The sequence below is a fragment of the Peromyscus eremicus genome, chromosome 2, assembly GCF_949786415.1.
Source record: "Peromyscus eremicus chromosome 2, PerEre_H2_v1, whole genome shotgun sequence".
NCBI lineage: Eukaryota > Metazoa > Chordata > Mammalia > Rodentia > Cricetidae > Peromyscus > Peromyscus eremicus.
In genome coordinates this window covers 154,884,046-154,906,044 of record NC_081417.1, presented here as the reverse complement: position 1 = coordinate 154,906,044, position 21,999 = coordinate 154,884,046, and the positions used below count along the sequence as shown (strand labels likewise).

The following is a 21,999-nucleotide window of genomic DNA, read 5'->3' as shown; positions in this document are numbered from 1 at the left end:
GTGGCTCACAACCATCTGTAATGAGATCTGGTGCCCTCTTCTGGCCTGCAGGGATGCATGCAGGCACAACACTGTATATATAATAAATAAATCTTAAAAAAAAAAAAAGAACATATGTCACAGCTTCAGGGACAGCCACACCAAAGTACAGACTGAAATCACAATTACAGGTTCAAGATCCAGAACTAAGCTTGGAGAGAGTTTTGAGGTCAAGAGTATGACATTTGTTCAACTATTGGAGGGTTTTATTTGAAGGTGGTCCCTTGTAAGGGTCCCACTCAAGTCTCAATGGATATCATAATCTGCAAAGAATGAAAACCCAGTGCATATTTGACTTTGTCAACCTGGATCAGACTTTGGGGAGTCTATTGCCAGACTGTTCACTGGCAGCACATTGAAAACATAGTACAGTTTAGGCAAGTGTTCCAGGCAGCAACCAGTCCAACCAGTCCAATTCCAGGTGCAAATTAAAGCTTAGGTGTGACTACATAGAATCTTTTTTACAAAGTACACATGACCATGATGATGAGTTCTATAGCTAAAAGGCCAATATCTAGTGTGATTTTGGACCAATAGCATAGAGGTTAGCAGGCCGTAAAGTATATGTGACCTGTAGTCTGGGATAATCATTCTGAGGAATTTGGGTGAAGTCTGCCTCTATACCTAAAGCTCTCCATGTCCTCAACAAAATCCACTCTGGATTTTCAAGATGGAATGTAGGTATTGATTTTTTATCTCTATCGATGAGACATCCCTACATGATTAAAATTCCTGTTATTCACCGGTGGTGGTGCACGCCTTTAATCCCGGCACTTGGGAGGCAGAGGCAGGTGGATCTCTTGAGTTCGGGGCCAGCCTGGACTATAGAATGAGTTCCAAGGCACAAAGCTACACAGAGAAACCCTGTCTCAAAAAACCAAAAAAAAAAAAAAAAAATCCTGGTATTCTTAATGCACTGTATCCCGAAAAATCACTAACTGTGAAGAACACCAGACAATACTCCTCCAGGTTACTGGAGTCCCACACTACCTTTAAAAGCTACCAGAACAACATTTACAAGTATTAATTGTTTCTCTGATGCCAAATCATCACTTAGAAATGCATATCATTTTCTCTCTGACTCTACCAGTCTCATGTCCCTTCATCCCATTGTTATTCATGTCAACCTGAGTCCCTGTGATTTGAACCCTTTGCACTCCATTTTCTTTCCAATATATTAAGCACTGTGAAGCCATATGCTCTAGAACCCCTTGATGAGAGACATGTCTGTCAGATGCCATGACTTGGTTATGGCAATGGGGAAAGAAACAGGTATTGAAATGGTGGGAATAAGTGGGCTGTGCACTCCGATGAAGACACACTAGCAACCCATAAAACTCAGCACATTTTATTATAGGCAATCAAGGATGTACACAGTATACATACACTCCCAACACTAGGCTTCCATTTTTAGTACCAGAAGAAACCTTATCCTACTTATGGACAAAGGCAAAGTCTGACCTCCAGGTTATAGGAACAGCAGTGAAAACAGAACAAGCATATTCTTGTAAAAAAGGAGACTTCCTTGGGTTGCCTTTTGGCCCTGATTATATCCAGCAGCTCAGGACAAAGTAGCTCAAATTTGTCTTTAAGTATTACCAATTCATCATAGCATTCCAGAGGTGCGGGATACTTCTCATAGGTCAGCTTGCTCAGCTTGGCTGTGTGACGTAGAAGGTTCTTTAGGACAAGCAGAGATATATTATTATAACAAAAATTGACCACAGTAAGCTGGGAGCATTGGCTCAGGGAAGGCAAGATAGCATTGAAATGACAGTCCCTCATCCCAGAGCCCTCCAATTCCAGGGTTTGCAGGGTACTTGAGATTCTCTCAAGGAGAACCCCAAGAAGCTTAGGGCATAAATCAGATAGCTCTACACCACTCAGGTTCAGATGTTTGAGTTCACGGATGTTCAGGCACTGGCTCAGGTAATCCAAATCTGACTGGGAGAGCCTACAGCCAGTGATTGACAGGGTCTTCAAGGGGGTCTTCAGGCACCTAGGGAGAGATCAAGGATTAGTTATGCCAAATAATATTGAAGAGGATTGGTGGGAATGAAAGCTAGGCAGATGATGCTTTCCCCAAATTTAGTCTGTCTATATGATGGATTAATTCAGCTTCATCCTAGCAGTGTCTTTAAGAGTCCCCTGATATGGGCCCTGGGACACAGCCAGTCCCCAGGAACCCCCACCCAACTCTGCCCCAGTTGCTGGCCAGCAGGGAAAACCCCTGAGGCCAGGCTCCTCCTACCAAACCCCCATCAGACCCTGCAATCCACAAGACCACACCCTACCCCAATACCCATCTGACTGCAACACCAGTAACTTCCTGAGACAAGGAAACCAATCTGCCAGCTCTCACTGGATCAAGAGGTGAGTGACTCTTCTCCCACCCAGAGAGTCCTGCCTCTAGGACCCAAATCCTGGGAAACAACCAGTCCCCAGGAACCCCCATCCACCTCTGCCCCAGTTGCTGGCCAGCCGTGAAAACTCCCGTGGCCAGGCTCTCCCCACCAAAAACCCCCATCAAACCCTGCAATCTACAAGACCCACACCCTACTCCAATACCCATCTTCCCGAGACCCCAGTAACTTCCTGAGACAAGGAATCCACCAGTTCTCATTGGACCAAGAGTGGATTCCTGAGACACAGGATCGTACTAGCTCTCATTGGACCAAGAGAGGCTTCATGAGAAAAAGAATCCACCAGCTCTGACTACACCTAGAGCCCTGATAAGACCAAGAGGGACTCCCTGAGCCACAGAATCAGCTAGCTTGGATTGGAATAAGAGTAGCTCCCTAAACTGGGCGGTGGTGGCGCTCGCCTTTAATCCTAGCACGAGGCAGAGGCAGGCAGATTTTTGTGAGTTCGAGGCCAGCCTGGTCTACAGAGTGAGATTCAGGAAAGGCACAAAGCTACACAGAGAAACCCTGTCTCAAAAAAACAAACAAAAAAAAAAAAAAGAGTAGCTCCCTGATATACAGAATCTGCCAGCTCCAATTAAACCAAGAGCTAAGATTGAGACACAGACACAACAAGCACAGAGTGTACCAATAGCAGCTCATTCTGACACAGGCACCTCTTGCACCTAATAGAGGAAGAGATGAGTAGACATCAGGGCAAAAATACATACAACAACATAAAGAGCAATACAGCATCACCAGAACCTAGCCTCCTATAACAGCAAGACCTGAACATCACAAGGTAGAAGAAGCAGAAGAAAGCGACCTTAAAAATAGCTTCATGAAGATGCTAGAGGCCTTTAAAGAAAAAATGCAAAATTCCCTTAAAGAAATTGAGGGAAAGGCAAATAAAAAATTGGAAGAAATCAATAAATCCCTTAAAGAAGACCAAAAAACCGTGCAAAAGCAATTAAACATGTGAAGGAAAGAGTCCAAGATCTGAAAATTGAAATAGAAACAATGAAGAAGACACAAACAGAGGGAATGAAGGAAATAGAAAATCCCAGTAAACAAACAGCAAGCACAGATGCAAGCATAACCAACAGAATGCAAGAGATAGAAGACAGAATCTCTGGTGTAGAGGTACAATAGAGGAAATAATTTGTCAGTCAAAGAAAACACCAAAGCCAAAAAAGTCACAACACAAAATGTCCAGGAAATCTGGGACACCATGAAACGGTGAAACCTAAGAATAATAGGAATAGAAGAAGAATAAGAATACCCACTCAAAGGCACAGAAAAATATATTCAACAAAATCATGGAAGAAAACATTCCCAACTTAAAGAAGGAAATATCTATGAAAATACAAGAAACTTATAGACCACCAAATAGACTAGACTGCCCCAAGAAGTTCCCTTCTCACATAATAATTAAACCACTAAAATACAGAATAAAAAAGAATAGTAAGAACAGCAAAGGAAAAAGCCAAGTCACTTATAAAGGCTGACCAATCAGAATAACACCCGACTTCTCAATGGAGACTTTGAAAGCCAGAAGGTTCTGGATAGATGTAATGCAGACACTAAGAGACCATGGATGCCAGCCTAGACTAATATACCTGGCAAAACTTTCAACCACCATAGATAGAGTGAACAAGACATTCCAAGACAACACCAGATTTAAACAATACCTATCCATAAATCCAGCACTCCAAAAAGCACCAGAAGGAAAATTCCAACATAACAAAGTCAGATACACCCACGAAAAACACAGGCAATAGATAACCCCACAGTAGTAAATCCCAAAGAAGAGAAATCAACACAACACTACCACCAAAAAATAACAGGAATTAACAATCACTGGTCATTAATATCCACTACTATCAATGGACTTCATTCACCTATAAAAAGACACAGGCTAACAGAATGGATACAAAGTAGGACCCATCTTTCTGCTGCATACAAGAAACATGCCTTGCCCATTGGTGGTGGTGTACATCTTTAATCCCAGAACTCAGGAGGCAGAGGCAGGTGGATCTCTGTGAGTTCAAGGCCAGCCTGGTCTACAGAGTGTTTTCCAGGACAGGCTCCAAAGCTACACAGAGAAACCCTGTCTCAAAAAAAACCTAAAAAAAAAAAGAAAGAAAGAAAGAAAAAAGAAAAAGAAAAAGAAACATACTTCAAGTCAAAAGCCAGACACTACCTCAGTGTAAAAGGCTGAGAAAAGTCTTTGCAATCAAATGGACTTAAGAAACAAGCTGGTGTAGCTATCCTAGTATCCAACAAAATAGACTTCAAACTAAACATCAAAAGAGAACAAGAAGGACAATATATACTCATCACAGGAAAGATCCACCAAGATGAAGTTTCAATTCTGAACATTTATGCCCCAAATACAAGGGCACCCACATATGTAAAAGAAACATTACTAAAGTTAAACCACACATCAAACCCCACACATTAATAGTGGGAAACTTCAACACCCTACTCTCATCACTGGACAGATCTGCCAGATGGAAACTTAAGAGAGAAATGATTGACCTAACTGATGTTATAACTCAAATGGACTTAATAGATATCTACAGAACAGTCCATCCTAACACAAAAGAATATACCTTCTTCTCAGCACTCCATGAAACCTTGTATAAAATCGTCCACATATTCATTCACAAAACAAATCTCAACAGATACAAAAACTAAAATAAACCTCCTATATTCTATCAGACCATCATGGCTTACAGTTAGATTTCAACAACAACAAAATTACAGAAAGCCTACAATCTCATAGGAACAGAATAATGCTCAACTTAAGCACCAATGGGTCAAGGAAGAAATAAACAAAAGAAATTAAAGACTTCCTAGAGTTCAACCAAAATGAATTTACTACAAAGCCAAACTTATGGGACACTATGAAAGCAGTGCTAAGAGGAAAATACATAACACTAAATGCCCACATAAAGAAGTTGGAGAAAGGGCTGGAGAGATTGCTCAGTGGTTAAGAGCACTGACTGTTCTTCCAGAGGTCCTGAGTTCAATTCCAAGCAACTACATGGTGGCTCTCAACCATCTGTAATGAGAATATGTATATATAGTAAATAGCTAAATCTTTAAAAAAAAAAAAAAAGAAGTTGGAGAAATCTCACACTAATGACTTAACAGCACAACTGAAAGCTCTAGAACAAAAAGAGACAAACTTACCCAGGAGGAATAGACACCAGGTAATAATCAAATTGAGAGCTGAAATCAATAAAACAGAAACAAAGTGAAAAGTATAAAGAATCAATGAAACAAGAATTGGTTCTTTGAAAAAAGTCAACAAGATAGACAAGCCCTTATCCATCCTAACCAAAGGCAGAGAGAAAGCATCCAAATTAACAAAATCAGAAATGAAAAGGGAGATATACAACAGACAATGAGGAGATCCAGAGAATCATCAGGTCATACTTCAAAAGCCTGTACTCCACAAAATTGGAAAATCTGAAAGAAATGGACACTTTTCTGGATAGGTACCACATACCAAAGTTAAATCAAGATCAGATAAACTATTTAAATTGACCTATAACCCCTAAGGAAATAGATACAGTCACCTAAAAGTCCAACCAAGAAAAGTCCAGGACCACAAGATTTCAACAAATAATTCTACTAGATTTTCAAAGAAGAGTTAATTCCAATACTCTTCAAATTGTTCCACACAATAGAAGCAGAAGGAACATTACCAAACTCCTTTTATGAGGCTACAGTTACTGATTCCCAAGTCACACAAAGATGCAACAAAGAAAGAATTACAGACCAATCTACCTCATGAACATTAATGCAAAAATATTCAATAAAATACTGGCAAACATACTCCAAGGACACATCAAAAAAATCCACAATGACTAAGTAGGTTTCATCCCAGGGATGCAAGCATGGTTCAACATACAAAAATCTGTCAATGTAATACACCATATAAACAAACTGAAAGAAAAAAAAAACACATTATCATTTCGTTAGACGCTGAAAAGGCCTTTGACAAAATCCAACACCACTTCACAATAAAGGTCATGGAGAGATCAGGAGTAAGGGAAAATACCTAAATATAATAAAGGCAATTTACAGCAAGTCAACAGCCAACATCAAAATAAATGGAGAGAAACCTCAAAGTGATTCCACTAAATTCAGAAACAGTACAAGGGTGACCACTCTCCCCATATTTATTCAATATTGTACTTGAAGTTCTAGCTAGAGAAATAAGACAATAAAAGGAGATCAAGGGGATACAAATTGGAAAGGAAGAAGTCAAAATTTCACTATTTGCAGACAATATGATAGTATATATAACTGACTCCAAAAATTCTACCAGGGAACTCATACAGCTGATAAACTCCTTCAGTAAAGTGGCAGGATACAAGATCAACTCAAAAAAAAAAAATCAACTATATACAAATGATAAAAGGGCTGAGGAAGAAATCAGAGAACCATCACCCTTTACAACAGCCACAAATAATATAAAATACCTTGGTGTAACTCTAAGCAAACGAAAGACTTGTATGACAAGAGCTTTAAGTCTCTGAAGAAAGAAATTGAAGAAGGTATCAGAAAATGGAAAGAACTCCCATGCTCATGGATAGGTAGGATTAACAAAGTAAAAATGGCAATCTTACCAAAAGCAATCTACAGATTCAATGCAATCCCCATCAAAATTCCAACACAATTTTTCACAGTCCAGGAAAAGAAAAACTCAATTTCATTTGGAAAAAAGAAAACCTAGGATAGCTAAAAGAATCCTGTACAACCAAGCTACTCTGGAGGCAACATCATCCCTGACTATAGACCTATAGTATAAAAACCAGCCTGGTATTAGCATAAAAACTGACATATGGACCAATGGAATCAAATTGAAGACCCAGACATTAATCCACATACATTTGATCACCTGATTTTTGTTTGACAAAGAAGCCAAAACTGTACAATGGAAAAAAGAAAGTATCTTCAACAAATGGTGCTGGCATAACTGGATGTCAACATGGTAAAAGATGGCAAATAGATCCATATCTGTCACCATGCACAAAACTCAAGTCCAAGTGGATCAAAGACCTTAACATAAATCCAGTTACACTGAACTTGATAGAGGAAAAAGTAGAAATACTCTTGAATGCATTGGCACAGGAGACCACTTCCTAAATATAACACCAGTAGCACAGACACTGAAAGCAACAATTAATAAAGGGGACCTCTTGAAACTGAGACTTTTTTGTAGGGCAAAAGGCATGGTCAATAAGACAAAAAGAGCCTACAGAATGGGAAAAGATCTTCACTAACCCCACAGGTGACAGAGGACTGATCTCCAAAATATATAAAGAACTCAATCTAGACATCAAAGTAAGGAACAATCCAATTAAAAAATGGATATAGGGGTAGTGGTGGTGCACACCTCTAATTCTAGCACTTGAAAGGCAGAGCCAGGTTGATCTTTGTGAGTTCGAGGCCATCCTGGTCTACAGAGTGAGATCCAGGACAGGTACCAAAACTACACAGAGAAACCTGTCTTGACACAAAACAAAAACAAAAACAAACAAACAAACAAAAGGACTATAGAGCTAAACAGAAAATTCTCAAAAAAATTTCAAATGACCAAAAGACATTTAAGGAATTGCTCAGCATCCTTAATCATCAGGTAGATGCAAATCAAAACAACTCTGAGATACCATCTTACACCTGTCAGAATGGCTACGATCAAAAGCATTGCACACAGCTTATGTCGGAGAGGATGTGGAGCAAGGGGGACACTCCTCCACTGTTGGTGGGAGTGCAAACTGGTACAGCCACTTTGGAAATCAATATGGCAGTTTCTCAGAAAATTGGGAATCAATCCACCTGGAGACCCAGCTATACTGCTCTTGGGCATATACCCTAGGAATGCTCAAACATACCACAAGGACACATGCTCACCTATGTTCATATCACCATTATTTGTAATAACCAGAACCTGGAAACAACCTAGATGCCCCTCAAGTGAAGAATGGATTAAGAAAATGTGGTATGTATACACAATGGAGTACTACTCAGCAGAGAGAAACAATGACATCTGTAGTGGGTAGCTGTTCCAGCTTTGTCCAGGAATTACTACCCCAATTGATGCTTCTGGTAACTGTCATGCCTACAAGGTAGGGCCGAGACAGGAGAGCTAAAGACCTGAGATCTGGAAGTGCAGGCTCTCTTGGTTCCTGGATCCTGGATGCTGGAGGTAGACCGAGCAGAGTTCTCCAGAGAACACGGCTGGACTGTGCTTCACCTTTCCCGGAACCTGTAACCTATCCCTTCACTTGTAAGTTACCCCAAAAAATAAACCTCCCTTTTAACTAGGTGGAGTTGTCTTAATAAATATTTTAACCAATAGACATCTTGAAATTTGTGGGCAAATGGATGGAACTAGAAAATATCATCCTGAGTGAGGTACCCCAAACTTGGAAGGACAAACATGGTATATACTCACTCATAAGTGGATACTAGATGTAAAGCAAAGGATGATTAGACACCAACCCACAACTCCAGAGAAGCTAACAAGGAAGACCCAAAGAGGGATGCATGGATCGCCTTGAAAAGGGGAAATATATATTTCTATGAGTAAAATGGGGATGAGGGGTGGGCAATGGAGGGTAGGGGATAGGGGATGAGAACATAAGGGAATGGGATGGTTGAGCTAGAACAGGGAAGGAGGGGGAAAGCAATGAAGAAATACCATGATAGAGGGAGATATCATGGGAATAGAGAGAAACCCAGTGCTAGGAAAGTTGCCAAGAATCCCCAAGGATGACCCCAGCTTGGACTACTAGAAATAGTGGAGAGGGTGCCGGAACTAAACTGGCTTTCCCCAGTGATCACATGGGTGAATACCCTAACTGTCATCACAGAGTTTTCTCCAATGACTGATGGAGGCAGATGCAGAGATCCACTGCCGAACACCAGGCAGAGCTCCAGGAGTCCAGTCAAAGAGAAAGAAGAGGGAGTCTATGAGCAAGTGCATCAGGACCATGATGGGGACATCATGCAGAGACAACCAAACCAAACCAGTGGGAAATCATGAAAGGTGGATCAACAGCCTGCATGGGACTGGACTAGGCCCTCTGCATGGTGAGACAGTTGCATAGCTTGATCTGCTTGGGGGGCACCCTGGCGGTAGGATCAGAATCCATCTCTGGAGCATGAGTGGGCTTTTTATAGCCCTCTACATACAATGGAACACCTTGTGCAGCCTTGAGGCAGGAGAAGGGCTTAGAATTGCTTCTACTGGATGTGCCTCCCCATGGGAGGCCTTGCCTTCTTGTGGGTAGGAGTGGAGGGTGGGTTGGGAGGGGGGCTGGTGTGGGGAGAGGAGGGAAGAGAGGGGGATCTTTGATTGGTGTGTAAAATGAATGAAAAAAATTTTTTTGTTTGTTTTTTTCGAGACAGGGTTTCTCTGTATAGCTTTGTGCCTCTCCTGGAACTCGCTTTGGAGACCAGGCTGGCCTCGAACTCACAGAGATCCTCCTGCCTCTGCCTCCCAAGTGCTGGGATTAAAGGCGTGAGCCACCACTGCCCAGCCTGAAAAAAAAATTTCTTAATACATAAAAAAAGAGTCCCCTGATATATTTGTTCCCCACCACTGCTGTGTCCGGTTTCCCCAACTTCAAACCCAATATCACCTATTTCCCAGCTACTCAACCCCTTTTTGGACCCCAAACAACCTTTTACACATGAGCAATTACAGGTGTGCTGGTGCCTGTTACAAATGTCTGAGCATAGAGCTCATCTGCCGGGTTAACCTATGTGTCCACCACTGCTAGGTTCACAGTGGTCAGACCATCAAGGACCCACTAATCTGTAAAGAAAAGGATGTGGTTGCTATGTTCTGGAGGACACTCTCCATCTTTCCTTACCTGAGCCACTCCTCAAGGCAGCCTGTTAAAAAGTAGATATTATATACAGAGAGATTCTGGAGACAAGGGAATCTGGAGATCTGAGAAAGTAACATGCTTATCCATTCCCGCTCTGCAGAAGCAGCAGATCTGAAGGGCTTCCAAATTACCGCTAGCATAAGGGTGTGAAGATTTCTCATCTGCTCCAGGTAAGGACAAAGCTCTACGATGAATTCAAGTGACCATCGACTCAGCTGCATCTCCAGGATACAGTCTAGATTTATCCTTTTGAAGATCTGTACAGCAGCAAAGACAGGTGATTCCAAAATCTTCAGCTTTCTACAGCATACATGAATTGAGTCTTTTCGCTGCTGGGCCCAATGTAACAAGTCCCAGTCACATTGATTGTACCTGGCCTTCATGAGTTCAAGATCAGTTATTACCTTAAAACATTTCTTCACCCCAGAGTTAGGACAGATCTCCACTGGTTGCTCCTGCCTCTTGGCTTGTGGTGAGCAGTCATCTTCATGGGTTTCTGCTTTAATTCTCCAGAAGGCATGGTCCACACCCGTCAAATCAAGCACTCTGAGTTTTGACCTCCTGTTGGTAAAACAGGTAGAATTCCCAGAAGATAAGACAAGATACATCTTACAGTCTACTTGTCCACATCTCATATCAGCTTCCCTTCTAAATCTTTGCTTTCTAAAGATCAAGCCTCAAGGTCGGTGAAAATGGTCTTTGCCAGCAAGGCATCTATCTCATTTCTCTCCATTCTGTTCCCATTAACCCCAGCCTCATTCCACTTTTAACTGTGGAGCTGGCAGGGAGAGGCCTATTCCTCAGTGGCTGTGTCTACTCTTGTGCCCTCCACATTTGCCATTAATTGCCCCGATGCCTGAGACCTGGCCCAAACCTCTGCAGTTCTCTATGCTGATGCTATAAGAAGCCTCTGATCTACCTTTGGCCAAGTTCTCCGTGTCCCCAGTTGTTCCTTCTCTGCACTCCCACAGCCTTCCTCCATCCTACCTGGGTCCTGATTACCTGGGATGAACCTTGTCTGTAATCAGCACATCTAGTCCGTCAAGCAGAGCTTTCAAAGTCTCCATGTCAGAGTCCTTTATCAGGGCTCTTACAGAAAGGTCTGGGAATGGCCAGGCAGACACCATGGCCCTCAGGATGTTTGTACGTTTGTCGTTGAAGGCATCCTCAAACATCTCCTGGAACAGCCCCACAGGCAGGCCCTCCAGAATAGAAATGGTCAAGTCCTCTTCCCTCAGCAGCCTCTGTCTTGCCAGCTGCTTGAGTGTGGGTGGGGCCTGGTCTCCCATCAAGACTGGTTTTCAGGGATAATAATACTGAGGAAACATGAAAGCAAAGACATCATTCAGAAAACTTAGGAATCCTTTCCTCTTCCCACACAAGGACCTCTCTGAGGTGATGGTGGACATCTCAATTCTCACATTTTGATCACCTTGTGAGGGTTTTAAAGCCAGACCTATCCTGTCTGCAGTGGGAAGCCTCTCAAAAGCATGCTCTTTCCCAAACACCCCACCCTATTCCAACCACAGTTCAGGTGAATCCATTTCCACCAAGGGCTCTCCAGGAAGCCTGAAGGCTCAGCCCATGTGGTCAGTTCTCCAGGACCTCAAAGAAAGCAAAGGAAACATCTCATTTCCAACCTTGCCTGTCTCCGTTCACCTGGCTGACCCAGCCTGGAACAATTGAGGGAATCTGTGAGATGGACATCATTAGTTATTGACTTCACTTGTTAGTTATCACTGGTCCTGATGTTTCAGGAGGGTTGCAAGATTGTATTCTCTGTGCTACAGAGTTGAACAGAGTAAGAAAAAACAGCCCGGCAGTGATGGCCCACGTCTTTAATCCCAGCACTTGGGAGACAGAGCCAGGTAGATCTCTATGAGATGGAGCCCAGCCTACTCTCCATTGCAAGTTCTAGGACAGGCTCCAGAGCTACAGAGAAACCCTGTCTTGAAAAACCAAAAAACCAAAAAACCAAAAAAAACAAAAACAAAAAGAAAGAAAGAAAGAAAGGAAAAACACTAAAAAGTAAAAAGTCGGTCAATAAACCTCAGTAGCTACTGCCTAGGTCTGTAATGTTTGTAAAGCATCTGGAAAGGACTCTGGGATGCAAATGAAAATTTACATTTCACAGTCAAGAAACTCACTAGTCCAGTGTCATGGTTACTTACTCCTAGAGTTCTAGAACATCCTACTTGAGGTCTCCCAAAACTAATAGAACATTAAAAATAAAAAAAATGATATTTCCAATTAAGTATAAAATTACGGTTCACATTTTTAATTTGAACACTGAGACCAGGGAAGCAGGCTGCTTCCTGAAAAGTTCAGAACATCCTAGTCTCCATGATGGGACCATGTTATCAACCAGCAGAGAAAAAGGACTTCTTGCTATTGTGACTGTTGTTACAGGACCTCAGCCTGGGCAGTCCTAGAACACACTCTGTATCCCAGGCTGGCCTCAAACTCAGAGTTCTGCCTGTCTCTGCCTCCCAAGTGCTGGGATTAAAGGTATACACAACCATTTCTGGTTTAAATTGACCTAAACATCAGCACAAGCTGGGCCTTAGCGGCACGTGCTTTTAATCTCATCACTTGGAGACAACTTCTATGAGTTCAAGTCAGCCTGTTCTACAGACAGATTCTGTGTCATGTCAAAACACCAAAAAAAAAAAAGAAAAAAAAAAAGAAAAGAAAGAAAGAAAGACAAAGAAAAAGACCAGCACAGTCAAATCATTTGAATGATTCATATGTAACTACCCCCCAGAATTTCCTGGAGTTCAGGTTCACCCTGATATTCACAGTGGAACTGTGTCTAAACAGGGACACTACAAACAGACTCAAATAATGACTTTGACATAAACAAAACTTGCTGGCTCTGATGATTATCCAGCAGAATCTTCGAGAACTTGAGGCCATGCAGAGTTATATAGGAAGTTCTTGTCATAAAACAAAAAAAATGAGCAACTAAAAGAGATAGAAATGATACATTGAGGTGAACCTAAGGCTAGACTCTGGGTGAGACGGGGTGACTTGATAGAGGTAAGGGACTTACTTACCTGGTCTGAACACTGGTAACCGACGTCCAGATCCCAGCCCCGGGAGACGGTGACTCCAAGAGGCTCCAGGCTCCAAGACTGAGTGTATCTGATGGTTCTGACCCTTATATGCTTTGGACACACCTCCCAGATGAAATCTGAAGCCTGATGAGTGACTGAGGCTCCACCCACTTCTTTTGGAATTCTGACATTGTCTGTGTGGAGGAGATCAGTTCTTCACCCATGAAAAAACTTAGACTAACTAAGGCAAAAGTTACTCACCAATTCATTGACCCAACTAAGGCACAGTGACTTGTTATGGATTGATGGACTTAGTTTCTGAATCTTTTGAAATGGGGTTTCACAGTGTACTACCTAGGTTTAGCTGGAACTCAGTATGGTGCCTAGACTGGACTCCAACACTCAGCAACCATTCTGTATCATATTGCCCTGTGATATGTGTGGGAGCCCGTTTTCAGGTTCCTCGTGGCTTTACCCAGCAGGTCCTCATAGAGAGGATGATTAGGACCACGGACCTGAGTGCAGGTGTCTGAGATGGTCTGCACTTGGCTGTGCTGGGGGGAGGTCTTTTGCTCCACCCCTTGGTGTCTCTATAAATACCCTGGGGCAGAGCCAGTCGGGCTATTGGAAAAGGTTCCAGGCCCTCTCCAGGCTATCCTTTATTTTCTATCTGTTTATCTCCACAATCTAAATCTTTCTATCTAATATTTCCTGCTGCTCACATTCAAGAAAACACTGGGGAACTGTGGGATTGGTGGGTAAACGCCCCACATAATGGCACCATGAACAGGGACTAAAGAAAAAAGAAAAAAAAGGGGGGACTAAAGACAAATGAACAGGACTAAAGACAAAGTAATAGGGACTAAAGAAAAAGGAAAATAACAGTTTTATTACAGAGTTTTTGGCGAAAGTGTGAGTCACCCCTGCCAGTGGAAAGTGGCACGCCAGTGATAATTACTGAAGGGGCAGGGGTTTTATCCTCGAGAGAAAAGGAAAACGGACTGGAAGGATGTCCGATGCTGCAGTGCAAAATTCTCTTCTGTCAAAATTTTCTATCTTCTATCCCTTTCTCTATTTCTATCTGAAAACTAAGTTTAAGATATAGTGTAGTAATATAGTGTAGGAAAAACTTAGAAGTGTAAGATTGTGTAGAAAAAAATAAGGCAACTAGATAGAAAAACTCTTCAATTTTCTAACTTTGGGGGCTGTGAACGCCAACTAGGAAAAAAAATCTTTTGAGCTTTACAGGTAGTAAAACTCTTCTTTGAGCTTATGGAAGCTTTTGACATGGGGACAGCTGAAATGCTAAGTCCAAGCAGCAGGAGAAAGTGATTTCTCCCTGAGGCAAAAATGGGGCTGTAAAAAGCCAAAGTTTAAAGTTTAGAAGTTTTGGGAAAAGTTGGTCTTTCTCTCTTGGGAAAAAAAATCTTTCTCTTAAACTACAAAGCTTTCTAGCAAGCGCAAGGCCCTGGGTTCGGTCCTCAGCTCTTGAAAAACAAAAAACAAACAAAAAAAACCCTAAAGCTTTTCTTGGAAATTTTGGGAAAAAAATCTCTCTAAAAAGCCTTAATCTTTCTTTCTCAAACTAAAAGCTCTCTTAAACTTAAAAACTAAAGCCTTTCAGAACTCTCTCAGGAAGACAAAAATTAGAATCACCTGAAGATATTAGTATGGGAATCACCTGTGATTAGTTCAAAGGGACAACAACAAACCTCTTAAGAGGGCAAAACCTCTCAGTTCTGTTTCAAGCTTTAAAAATCCTCCCTGCAATGCAGGAGGCAGGGACAAGTTCCTAAAAACCTCTTCTAAGCTCTATTTCTTCAAGCTAGTAAAAGGCAGTGGGTCAAAGTCCCCTGAGGGAAAAGCTTGGGAGAGTGGGGGTAAAGAGCTACAGAGAGCCCAAAGGGGCAGGAAACTTTACTGGGAAAAGCAAAAAAAAAAGCCAAGCTTTTCAGTTACAGCTGAGCTGAGGCATCAAGGGTTTTGTTTCTGAGTGAGCCCTTTCAGAATGAAAAGGTGCTTAATCATCCTAAAGCAAAGGTCCCCTGAAGCAATGTAAACTCTGTTAGCACTGTATCCTCACTTTTGACCAACAACCCAGAGGCGAATGGCCAGCCTCTGAGTTGGAGTGCATTTCAGGGATACTAGGGGTTCCTGCAGTTGTAAACTTCCTGGAGCATAGAGCTGAGGCAGGAAGGTGCAGGACCCAGGGGAAGATTGCTAATGAACAAAGCAAGCTAAAGCCGGTGGGAACGGCACAGTTGTCTGCTTTCCTACAAGTCCCGGGTTGGTAGGTCCACAGCTGCAAAAAAGAAATCTGAGAAAAGCTTTCCTATCAGAGTAAGAACCTAACCTTTCTGGGAAAACAGTAAAGCTGAACTGTGTCTGAAGCAGTTGTGCTGCTGAGTCAGAACGCTGTCTGGGGAAAGAGCCCCAGCCAGGGCAGAACAGAACTATCCAGGAGCAAAGCTTTCTTTTCTATCAGAGAAAGCATCTCTTTGAGAAAAGCTTTGTTTCAACTGACTCCTTGTGAGATGAGGGAGTGTAGCCCTGAGGGGTGATTGCCTCTGGCATAAGCTCTGTCCTTGAGCACCCAGACAAACACAACCCACTGGGGGACTGGGCCAGGTGAAGGCCTGATGAGACAAAACACCTGTCCTAATGGGAGTTTAGAGATGGCAAAAACCTCCCCTGTTAGAAAAGCAGAAGCTTGATTTTGAACACAAACTCCACAGACCCCGAAAACAGAAACGGACAAAAAACCCCTACCTTCAGTAACAGGAAAAGCCACCACTTTAGTGTCAAAAACTGTTTCTGGGGCTGAGGGGATAAACTGAGACCAAACTGGGAAATGTCAGAAAAAGACTCTCTGAAGAAATGGAGAAGGGACAGATTCCTCCCCAGAAAATGCATGACCTGACAGCTGCTAGAGTATGAGGCAGATTGGGGGGGGGGGAGCCCCTACCTCCAAAGGCAGCTAGCAGAGGTACAGAGCTGCAGACAGATACCTGAAGCTCTGCATCTGGGGGGAAGGAACAAACAAAATGAGAATAAAATCAGTGGGAGAAAATCTCTCTGAAGGAGCTATGGAAAAGCGATCATAAATGTCTTTGTTTTTCACTGACTGGCTGAGGCAAACACAAGCCCGGAGGAAAGTTGCTATCAGGAATGCCAGCCTCAATGCCAGCTAAGGAGGCAGGTTCGGTTCTGATCCGGGGCCAGTGTCTAATGAAGGAGAGACACTTGTTAAAGCCAGATGAGGAGAGAATAGAAATCTCTCAATGTCCCATAATTGAAAACTTACAACTCATGGTTCAAATCTCTTGTTGCAAAAGGAAAAACTTCTAAAGCAAGTCCAGTAAAGGAGAACTGGAGGTTGACTCCCAGACCCAAAAAGAACTGTAGGAAATGGAGTCCATAAACTAGCTCCTTAGAGTGAGCTGATAAAGAGAAATGAATTCTGGGAAATGTAGTATTTCAGCTAAAGATGGCAATACTGTCCAAAAACTTTATAGCTCAGAATGAAGTTTCTTAAAGCAATGATAGAAAGTTTAATCTTACCTCTTGAGAACTCAGATCAGACAAAAAGCTACCTATAAGAGCAAACAAGCCACTTTAAAATCCTTAAGAAAGCAAGAGAAAGCAGTTTATACACTGAATGTTGTCTTAGATATGAAGAAACTTAAAAATTCTTTACCTCTTGAATAAACAGTCTGCAATGAGTGATTCCTTTGCAAATCTAATTAAGGGGATAAGAAACAGGCGTTAAAAAAAAATGACTGCTTTATAGACTGGAAACAAACTTCAGAAAAGCTGTCTTAAAAAAAATAGTTGCTTCAGCCGGGCGGTGGTGGCGCACGCCTTTAATCCCAGCACTCGGGAGGCAGAGCCAGGTGGATCTCTGTGAGTTCGAGGCCAGCCTGGACTACCAAGTGAGTTCCAGGAAAGGCACAAAGCTACACAGAGAAACCCTGTCTCGAAAAAACAAAAAACAAAAAACAAAACAAAAAAAAAAAAAGTTGCTTCACCTGAAAGTTCCTTATAAGAAATCAATGCTAAAATATCACAGCTGCTAATATCAGGAGTTAAAGCTAATGAAGTGAAAATACTAAATCCTGAAAATGCTTTTTCTCAGAGTAAGCTAATGAAGGATATGTTTCATGAAAGAACATCTATGTTATTTGAATAGTAACAGTTGTGGTGGAAATATTGGAACTAACAACAATCAAGTCAAAATGTTTCAACCAATTCAAGACACTATTCCACAAAAGAAAGCTGCCTCTGTTGGGGGATCTAGTTTGTCCTGGGCAGGCTCTCGGGTGTGGGCTGGTCTTTGAAGCCCATTTCTGAGGTCCAGGTGTGTGTGTCTGTGTGAGTGTGTGTGTGTGTGTCTGTGTGTGTGTGTGTGTGTGTGTGTGTGTGTGTGTTTGTGTCCGGGTTACTCCGGTTCAGCGTCCGCAGACATGGCGTCCTCTACAGCGCCCGGGAAACAGAGGATTCCCAAAGTGGCCAAGGAGAAAAACAAAGCGCCAGCTGAGGTACAGCTAACTGCAGAGCAGCTCTTAAGAGAGGCTAAAGAGAGAGAACTCGAGCTCCTTCCACCCCCGCCTCAGCAGAGGATCACAGATGAAGAGGAGCTCAATGATTACAAACTTGGGAAGAGGAAGACTTTTGAAGATAAGATCAGAAAAAATAGGACTGTGATCAGTAATTGGATCAAATACGCTCAGTGGGAAGAAAGTGTAAAGGAAATCCAAAGGGCTCGGTCCATATACGAGCGTGCCTTGGATGTAGACTATCGGAATGTTACACTCTGGCTGAAATATGCCGAGATGGAAATGAAGAACCGCCAGGTCAACCACGCCCGAAATATCTGGGACCGAGCCCTGACAACTCTGCCCCGAGTCAGTCAGTTCTGGTACAAGTCCGCGTACATGGAGGAGATGTTGGGCAATGTTGCCGGTGCCCGTCAAGTGTTTGAGCGCTGGATGGAATGGCGGCCTGAGGAGCAGGCCTGGCACTCCTACATCAACTTCGAGCTGAGACACAAAGAGGTGGAGCGGGCCCGAACCCTTTACGAACGCTTTGTGCTCGTGCACCCTGCTGTGAAGAACTGGGTCAAGTATGCCCGATTCGAAGAGAAGCATGCTCATTTTGCCCATGCTCGGAAAGTCTACGAGAGAGCAGTGGAGTTCTTTGGAGAGGAGCATATGGACGCACACCTGTACGCGGCCTTTGCTAAATTTGAGGAAAATCAGAAAGAATTGGAAAGGGTACGAGTTATCTACAAATATTCCCTGGATAGAATTTCAAAACAAGGGGCGCAAGAACTCTTGAAAAACTATACCATCTTTGAGAAGTTTGGTGACCGTCGGGCTGTGGAAGATATCATCGTGAGCAAACGGAGATGCCAATATGAAGAAGAAGTGAAGGCTAATCCGTACAATTATGATGCCTGGTTTGCATACTTGCACCTGGAGGAAAGTGAGGCGGAGGCCGACACAGTGCGGGAAGTCTATGAGAGGGCCATTGCCAACGTGCCGCCCATCCAGGAGAAGAGGCATTGGAAGCGCTACATCTATCTCTGGATCAACTACGCGTTCTACGAAGAGCTGGAAACCAAGGATCCTGAGAGGACAAGGCAGGTCTATCAAGCGTCTTTGGCACTAATTCCTCACAAAAAGTTCACATTTGCCAAAATGTGGTTATATTATGCCCAGTTTGAAATACGACACAAAAATCTGACACTGGCCAGAACAGCTTTGGGGACTTCCATAGGTAAATGTCCAAAGAACAAGTTATTCAAAGGATATATAGAACTGGAACTACAGCTTCGAGAATTTGACAGATGCCCCAAGCCTTATGAGAAGTTCTTGGAATTTGGACCTGAAAAATGTACCTCATGGATTAAGTTTGCAGAATTAGAGACAATCTCTCTATAAAACTTACTGAGGTGAGCTCCTTTGTCTCTCTCTAGGGCTTGGAGAGTCCCTTAGAAACACTCAATGCTATCAGACTCAGATATGAGTTATCTGTCTCAGTGCCTGTCCATCAGCTTAAAAACATACTGTTCAGCTATGATTTCTCATTTTCATGTCTGGGGAGACCCTAATGCTGGATATATTCCTTTCCACACCTTCTATGGCATTACAATTTCCCATAGGTTTCAGTAAAATAGTTTTGCCTGAAAGCATGGTTGTATCCTTTATATACACTGTGTGAGTTCACTGACAATCTATTCCTTTTAGAGATAGATACTATCATTTAGCCCTGACCATTCTAAAATTCATTATGTAGACAAGGACAACCTTGAACACATGGAGATCTGCTACTGTGCCTGCTGAGTGCTGGGACTGACAGTGTCCAGTGGACATGGCTGGCAGAAGAGCTCCTACCTAGCACATCTGTATCCCTGGATGTTGTCCTCAGCACAGTGAAACAGGAATCCCTGCAAAGAATGGAAAGAAAGGTCCCAAATCAAAAACCAATCTGGTTTCTGGGGTTTTCAATAAGAACAGAGACTGCAAGAACTGATTGGTGAAACTGCAAGAACTGATCGGTAGAAAGTGCATCAGATTGTCCTGTTGTCTGTGGGTTCCAGTAATTCTCCAGCCTCAGACTTCTGAACAGCGGCTACAGTCTTCTGGGAAATACCTGGCTAAACTATTATGTCCAGAACAACTAAGATCTACACCATGTGATCCCATCTGAAAAGACAAACAAAACAAAACAGTCGACAATTATTGAGTGCTGGAGAATTGTCAATGGTTAGGAGCACTGACTATTCTTCCTGAGGATCTCCTTCCAATTAATAGTCACGTGGCAGATGACTACTGTTTGTAACTCCAGCTCTGCTGGCTTTGAGAGGTATTTATGCAGGCAAAACACATATAAAACAAATCAAAAATAAAAATAACAGTTTTTAAAGTAAACCAGTATCAACAGAAAAAGGTTCTGTTTTCTTTCTTTTTTTTTTTTTTTTTTTTTTGGTTTTTCGAGACAGGGTTTCTCTGTGTAGCTTTGCGCCTTTCCTGGAACTCACTTGGTAGCCCAGGCTGGCCTCGAACTCACAGAGATCCGCCTGGCTCTGCCTCCCGAGTGCTGGGATTAAAGGCGTGCGCCACCACCGCCCGGCTTCTTTTTTTTTTTTAATTTGAATAATCATCAATAAGTTTCTTTTCCTTCTTTCCTTTTTTTCCCCCCCAGCTTTTTGAGACAGGGTTTCTCTGTGCAACAGTCCTGGCTGTCCTGGAACTCACTCAGTAGACCACGCTGGCCTTGAACTCACTGAGATTCTCCTGCCTCTGCCTCCCAATGCTAGGATTAAAGGTGTGCACCACCACCATCAGGCAAAGATTTTTATTTATTGTGCATACAGTATTCTGCCTGCATGTATGCCTGCATGCCAGAAGAGGGCACCAGATCTTATTACAGGTGATTGTGAGCCACCATGTGGGTGCTGGGAATTGAACTTGTCCTCTGGAAGAGCAGCTACTGTTCTTAACCTCTGAGCCATCTCTCCAGCCCAAGTTATTTTTTCAGTTTAGTCAAGAACATAATTATCTAAAAATTTCAATATGGCAATTATCAAAACCACTTGAAGACCATTCATGAACCCTGATTGCACTCAACTCTTAGTCCTCCCATGGATACCCCTCCCACATGTCCTGCTCCCCCAAATGTACATTTTGCATTGTCCATATATTCACTGTGGTTTGGTCAAATTCCTACTGGCCAGTCCCCTCAGGGAGGGTGAGTCTTTCTCTACCTGCATCAACACTAGAAACCATGAACCGAGGAGACACTGCCCTAGCCAGTTCTCACCCACCATTGCCACCATCTGCACTGCAGTGCTGTGGGCAGGCAAGCCATTGGGCCAGCTTGGTGGCACCCATGCTGTCACCTGTTTCACACTGTCACTGTGCTGTGCGCTGGCAAGCTGTGGAGACAGTTCTCCCATGATGTGCAGGGCCAGCTCATTGCATTCACAGCGTTTTCAGCATCACTGTGGATTGGTGACTGGGGGAGGGGCAGCCTCCAGTCACCACCGGGGTATGCAAAAAAAAAAAAAAATCCACAAAGGTGGCGAGGGCTAGACTTTTTCTATCTGATGGAAAAATAAAAAGCACACTCTTTCTGATGGTAACTTTCTCCTTTTACTTCATCTAAAAAACCCTGTCTGAAAATCTTTCTTGCTCCGCACAGCTACATCTCTTTACATACAGCTCTATATCTCTCTTTACATACATACATCTCTCTCCAGTACACCCATATATACAGTTACATCTCTTTTTTACATAGCTCTGTATCTCTCTTCTATACATATTTCTTCTCTCAACTCTGTTACATTCCTTCATACATTACTGCATCATTCATTCATTCTCTCACCTTATTCTCATGCTTCTTATTCTGTTATCCCTCATACTTTTCTCACATTTCTTCTTCTTCATCTCTTACACTTCTCTCACATTTCTGCTTCTTCATCCTCACATTTTTCTCTCTACCCATCCAGCTACATCCCTTACTCAGCACACACTCCTACACACACTCACACACTCATGCCAGCTCTTTTTCACATCTGCTCTG

General features: G+C 42.7%; 2 protein-coding genes across 2 annotated transcripts; one reads left to right on the top strand and one right to left on the bottom strand.

Moving 5' to 3' along the window:
* Positions 1-1,476: 1,476 nt before the first annotated feature.
* LOC131904922 (oogenesin-3-like) lies at positions 1,477-11,646 on the bottom strand. Its single transcript, XM_059255914.1, has 3 exons — positions 11,360-11,646; positions 10,340-10,918; positions 1,477-2,038 (listed from the first exon to the last, which is right to left on the bottom strand). Exons 1-3 carry the CDS (start codon positions 11,644-11,646, stop codon positions 1,477-1,479), a joined length of 1,428 nt encoding a protein of 475 aa, XP_059111897.1.
* A 6,227-nt stretch (positions 11,647-17,873) lies between these two features.
* On the top strand, positions 17,874-19,355 carry LOC131904921 (crooked neck-like protein 1). The gene has a single exon (XM_059255913.1). The coding sequence runs from the start codon at positions 17,877-17,879 to the stop codon at positions 19,353-19,355; it is 1,479 nt and encodes a 492-aa protein (XP_059111896.1). The 5' UTR covers positions 17,874-17,876.
* The last annotated feature ends 2,644 nt before the right edge of the window (positions 19,356-21,999 follow it).